General features: G+C 36.4%; 1 protein-coding gene across 1 annotated transcript in view; it reads right to left on the bottom strand.

Moving 5' to 3' along the window:
• LOC102605116 (glutamate receptor 2.8-like) overlaps positions 1 to 2,760 on the bottom strand; it is a 3,685-nt gene extending 925 nt beyond the window's left edge. The window contains exons 1-4 of the mRNA XM_015313407.1: positions 2,225 to 2,760; positions 692 to 2,028; positions 241 to 553; positions 9 to 148 (exon numbers count right to left, since the gene is read on the bottom strand). Coding sequence (XP_015168893.1) covers positions 9 to 148; positions 241 to 553; positions 692 to 2,028; positions 2,225 to 2,510 — 2,076 coding nt within the window. The 5' untranslated portion in view covers positions 2,511 to 2,760. The remainder of the gene's footprint in view (positions 1 to 8; positions 149 to 240; positions 554 to 691; positions 2,029 to 2,224) is intronic.
• Positions 2,761 to 6,000: the final 3,240 nt, after the last annotated feature.

The following is a 6,000-nucleotide window of genomic DNA, read 5'->3' as shown; positions in this document are numbered from 1 at the left end:
AGATCATTGAGGTCAGTTATAGAAGGTTGGAGCTGTTGCACTGTCAACATAGATGTTAAGTTGGCTGTATAACTTGATGTCAGCACCAGAACCACGAAAACCCACACAATCAGCACAAATCTTGTTAAGTTACTAGTAACCCTCTCTCCTGAAACAACCAGCCATATATATGATTTGTTGAGAAACAAGGATAAATCCTAAAGCTTTTTGTATATAATTTGCTTTGTGTTAGAGACTTACTATGAGCAAAAACGAGAGTTGAGAAGGAAAACCAGAATATCATCCCAACTTGCTTGTGTTTGGGTCCTCGAAACTCTTTGTTTACACGATGTTCAAGTACCCAAACCACAAAACCAATGAAGATGAAGAATCCTCCTGTTGTTATCCAAAGCTCGCTCTTTAGAGGTTTCAAGAAAATCCAAGCATTCTTTCTATCATCATTCTTTACCGACACAACAGCAGAAATACCGGACTCTGAAAAAGGTAATGTGAAATCCACATACTTGGCTCGGCTCGCTAAAATGGTCACATCACCTACAACTGCATCATATTCCTGGTTCAAGCAAACAACGATTATTTTAGTATTTATGGTTGATCTCAGTCAAAGAAGAAAGTAGATATGGAAGTCCCGGAAAGGAGCATGTAAGGTATTCAGCCAAAAAGGTTAATTCAAAAAAGAATTGGATATTACCTTTGAGGAGATCTTGTAAACAAGATCATCATAGTCTTGAGAAGTGGGGCTATCTATTGGAAATGGAATAAATTCGTAAGGGATGGCGTATGGCAAAGATTGGATAACTTCTTTGAAGACATCTGGAATGAAACCAGTTGCAGTTACTGCTTGTGTTTTGGCATCTATTTCCACTTTAATGAATTGCTCCAGCCCTCCTTTGACAGGAACTCCAACCCTCAACTTCTTCCCACTTGTGGGTATTTCCCAGCCTCTCGGAACAATAATAGATTCACCAGGCCAAATGATGGCCGCTAGTTGCTCATTCATACTCTTAGCTGTTTTACTATTCATCTTCAGTTTATGCGAAATGCCATCCTTCTCTGTCCAGAATCCAACGCTTCTCTCTCCTTTCCCAATTATATTCACAATCTCATATGTGTATAGCTGCAATTCTCCATCAATGATACGGAATTCACCACTTAGTCCTTTTTTTGGCGTTGTATTTCGCATAGAGTCGAGGAGCAGAGATCCAAATTCTGAGGTTCCAAGTGCATCTAAGTCCGTTAAATTCTCTCTAGTGTCTGCTTTCTTGAATTTTGGGATGATGGTAGTGCCCACTTTTGCTATTGCTTTTGTTAATGCGGTGATGCTATCATATGCCCATAGCCCGTAAACATTGAGTTCAACTGGGTCCATGTCTGGATACTCTTGACGGAATCTCTTTCTCCATCTCCTCGTGTAATTGTTAAGCTCATTTGATCTTGGAATATAAGGTTTTATACCAAGAACACCTTGCATTGATGACTCAATGACTGAATGATCTACCGAGTCCAGAAGACTTGTTAGCACATCTGTGATGATCCATGCATATCCACTGCTCATCATCCCGGCTTCTTTGGCCTTGAGAAAAAGGCGTGAGGCAAGATATGGTTGCAAGTGCACGATGAATACCCTGGTCTGCTTTGTGTTCAAATTGTATAACTCCTTGAGGATTTCATCATCATTGGCTGAAAGAGAAATAACACTTCTATAGGAGACTAAAGTGTTGATTTCCAGTAAAGCATCAGTCAGATGTGGAACTATCCCAGTTCCATAGGAGCTATCCTCGTAGATGATCACAACCTGCCTCCAATCATAGTTTCTAACAATGGCTGCAATGGCTTTAGTCTGGCTGGAAGAAGGAAGTGCTCCTCTAATGAAAAAGGGATTTTCCTTGACTGAGAGTGAAGGACTTGTTGCTGGAGAAATGATAGGGACTTTTGTTCTGTTCCCTATGTCAATCACAAAATCAGTTTGTGTAGACATTTGTGGCCCAAAGATAGCTTGCACTTGGACATCCTTTAGCAAGTATATGGCTGCATATACACAATCAGATTGTAAGAAGTTATCTGAAAATCCCTATTAAAATAGGATAACCAATATCTTAGAGAAAAGAGAGTATCTTATGCAAATAGTGCATGAATGACCAACTACCAGAATATGTCTGACTCGTGAAGCAAAGAGAGTAAGACATGTTAGTTTAACACAACTAAATCATGGAGCTAAATTTACCAGCAGATGCTGCTTCAACATCATCTCTCTTGGAATCCCTGAAATGAGGAACTATCTTAATGGCACCGCGACTAGCGTTGGCATGGTAATCTGCCAGGGCTAGTAAGATAGATATGTTCATTACTTTTCCCACATTTGTTTCCAGATCAAGAATTATGCCCACATCCACCTCTATAGCACTAGTTTTATTATCTTCACCTCTTATTTGCCTTGCGTAGTGGCAAAAGCTAATGATGGAAACAAGTTGAATGAAAAGAATTAGAAAGCTGCATCTTGGATTTTGCATTTGAAAAACTCTGGCAGAAAGTAGTCTGAGAGTTGGGCAAGAAGCAGTAATCACCTTAAAGAGAAGTGTCTAAAGCTCTCTTAACTGTGTTGCTCTAGATATATGGTATCAGGGAGCTTCATAAACTTCTACCAGTAAATACCTTAGCTATGATTGTAGAAACAAAAGTCAAAGATAAAGTTTTCAAAGAACAAATAGTTGAAAATATGCTGTTTGGTTATTGAGAGAGAAGACTTAGGAGCTACAACAAGTTAGTAAAGCTTCCTCCTAAGTTTGACCAAATTAAAAACTGACTAAATGAACTCAGCGACAAAATTGATTTGGTTGACTCATTCCCCCAATCGCTAATTACTTTTTATTCTATTTAATGCTGACTATCTAGTAGGTGAAATTTCAGAAACAGCTGAGCTTAGACTTGGTCAGTAGTAATAGCTTGCACACCAAACAAGCAAACACGCCAACATGCACCTCTCTGATTGACCAATACTCTAAGATAGCATCATGTATGAGAATGAGGATGCAATTAGATGTCGGCTTAAGTCATCTACAGACCCTTAAAGTTGTCCACAAAATTCATTTAGACACCTTAATATACCTCTTTTCCCATTAGACACTCCAACCTTAAAAAATAAATACCTATCAAACATTTTTCTAAGGCCGGATCAAAAGAAGAAGTGCGTGTAATACACTTGCAACTGATGTGGCAAAATAACAAATCAAAGAAAGACATGTGGCATTTAAATTTAAAATAATTGTATAAATGAATTTTGAAAAAAGAAGAAGCTAAAACTAAAAAGCAAAGAATTTCAACTAAAAAAATATGAAAAATCCCCACCCTCACACCCACCCTGCACCCGACACCACCTCAAACCTTCCTTTCTCTCTCACTAAATCACCTCTTGTCCACCATGCACCATTGTTATTTTCTAAATGGAGATTTTAACATAACTAAGTATGAATTTATTTTCTTCTTTTTTCTCTTAATGTTTTCTCTTTTGTTCCTATTTCAAAATCGATAGTAGTATTTTTTTTTTCTTAAAAAAAATAAAATTTGTTCATTCTCTTTTTGTTTTGATTTCAAATTTACTTTCTGTTTTTGTTTCGTTACGAAGAAAGAAGGGGTGTCGATCGAAGATAGTGTGTGTGGCCTCCATATTTTCATATACCTCTTTTCCTATTAGACACTCCAACCTTAAAAAATAAATACCTATCAAACATTTTTCTAAGGCCGGATCAAAAGAAGAAGTGCGTGTAATACACTTGCAACTGATGTGGCAAAATAACAAATCAAAGAAAGACATGTGGCATTTAAATTTAAAATAATTGTATAAATGAATTTTGAAAAAAGAAGAAGCTAAAACTAAAAAGAAAAGAATTTCAACTAAAAAAAAATGAAAAATCCCCACCCTGCACCCGACACCACCTCAAACCTTTCCTTTTCTTCTCTCACTAAAATCACCTCTTGTCCACCATTGTTATTTTCTAAATGGAGATTTTAACATAACTAAGTATGAATTTATTTTCTTCTTTTTTCTCTTAATGTTTTCTCTTTTGTTCCTATTTCAAAATCGATAGTAGTATTTTTTTTTTCTTAAAAAAAATAAAATTTGTTCATTCTCTTTTTGTTTTGATTTCAAATTTACTTTCTGTTTTTGTTTCGTTACGAAGAAAGAAGGGGTGTCGATCGAAGATAGTGTGTGTGGCCTCCATATTTTCCGGAATGGTGATCTCCATTTTTTCCGACAAAAAAACTTAGATTATGTTTTTCATTTTTTCTAACAAAGGAATTGAGGGTAGTTGACTCCATTTTTTATTAAATTTAAGCATAAGCTTAGAAGAAGTAAATTTATAAAAAAAATGTAAGGTGGTAGATTTTGTTGCTATGAATAATTTGTGGCAGCAGGTCTGCAATTTTGAAAGAGAAAGAAGAAAGAAAGATTGTTATTTCTTTTTTAAAAAAAAATGAGAAACAAAAAAAGAAAAACTAAAAGATGTTGATTAAATGGTTCAAGCGCCTAACAAGGTGTGGGTTACACTTTTTGTGCCACGTGTGCACAAAGTGTCTAAATGGTTCAAATTCAGAATAGTCAAGGTGTTCAATAGGTACAAGCCTCAATTGAGGTGTTTAAGTGAATTATGAGGACAACTTTAAGGGGCTGTCGATGACTTAAGCCATTAGATGTCAGAAGTAATTAACTTGGATGGTTGGATTTTGAGAGGATTGTGTATGTAACTGTCAATGTCATTGCCTTACTGTAATTGTTAATGCAAGAGGAAGCTGCTTGGAAACTTACCTATGAAGTTGAATTGAACATATTACTGTTCGTCTTCCAAGCAGTAGTGATCCTAAAAACTTTCATTATATTTGATCCATAACTATGTTCTTTATCTTTTTGATGAAGGATCCATAACTATAGTCTCTGTCTGCTGTTGATAATCTTATCTGCTAAGCACCTGCATTATAAGTTCAGTACTATTAATTATCTGTAGGCATCTTATGTGCTAATTTCCTTTTTTGTTCTATTTTGTAACATAACAAAGATACTACTTCGTTTGAGTTTCTTAACAATGGATGCATGCATTGAATTCTTTCATGCCACAGAACTCCGTTAAATCATAGCCCCTACATAGATGGTGATGGCAAAAACAAAAACAACAATAAAATTTGAAAAGCAAAAACAAAAAGAAAACAAATACTTCTAACATGTACATTTTTTTTTCTCAATCAATATTTTTGGTTTGTGCAAACATTATCTGCTGATATTGAATGAAAATTGATACAGTTATATATGATCTTATAAAATATGATACTTTGTTCAATTTGTTTGTCTAGTTTTAACTTGGCACTGTGGTCTTGAATTAACGACATGTCAAATGTACCAAAATGTGACATAAAAAATTTGAATTAAGGAGTTGCAAACAAATGAAAGAGGCATTCTTTTTTTAAACGAGCTAAAAGAAAAGTAGGGCCAAACAAATTGAAATTTTTAGAGATGATGGGATTAGAACATTATTGTTACCAATTTACATCCCTAATTCTGCGGAAAACAGAGGAGAGAAGAAAATACATACCAGAGTTTCTCCCAGTATCACTAAATCCATCATACCGCCGCCTCTTCCTTATTCACGGCGGCACCACCCTCTTCCTCTGAGCAGCGGAACCATGGTGAATTTTCCCCTTCTTCCGGGCACCGACTTCGGAAGTTCCGTGTACAAGGTCCAACAAAGGCCCACCGGTGAACTTTACACTGCGTTCGCATCCCGAGGAATTCAAATTCTCCTGGATATTGATAACCCTAACGTCCTCAGATGTCACGACATGCTCGACTATCCTTTGTGATCGATATAACCCGCCGCCAAGCCAGATTCTTTCGGGGCTCTTGTACCTCCCTCCGGCCTCCACCACAGCCGCAACATTTTGCATAGAGATATCAAACCTGTTAATCAACTCTAAGCGGGAAGTGAAAAATTGCGGATTTTTATGGAGCAA

Source organism: Solanum tuberosum, unplaced genomic scaffold, assembly GCF_000226075.1.
Source record: "Solanum tuberosum cultivar DM 1-3 516 R44 unplaced genomic scaffold, SolTub_3.0 scf00246, whole genome shotgun sequence".
Classification (NCBI taxonomy): domain Eukaryota; kingdom Viridiplantae; phylum Streptophyta; class Magnoliopsida; order Solanales; family Solanaceae; genus Solanum; species Solanum tuberosum.
Note: the sequence above shows the minus strand (reverse complement) of the source record. Positions and strands in the feature narration are given on the sequence as shown.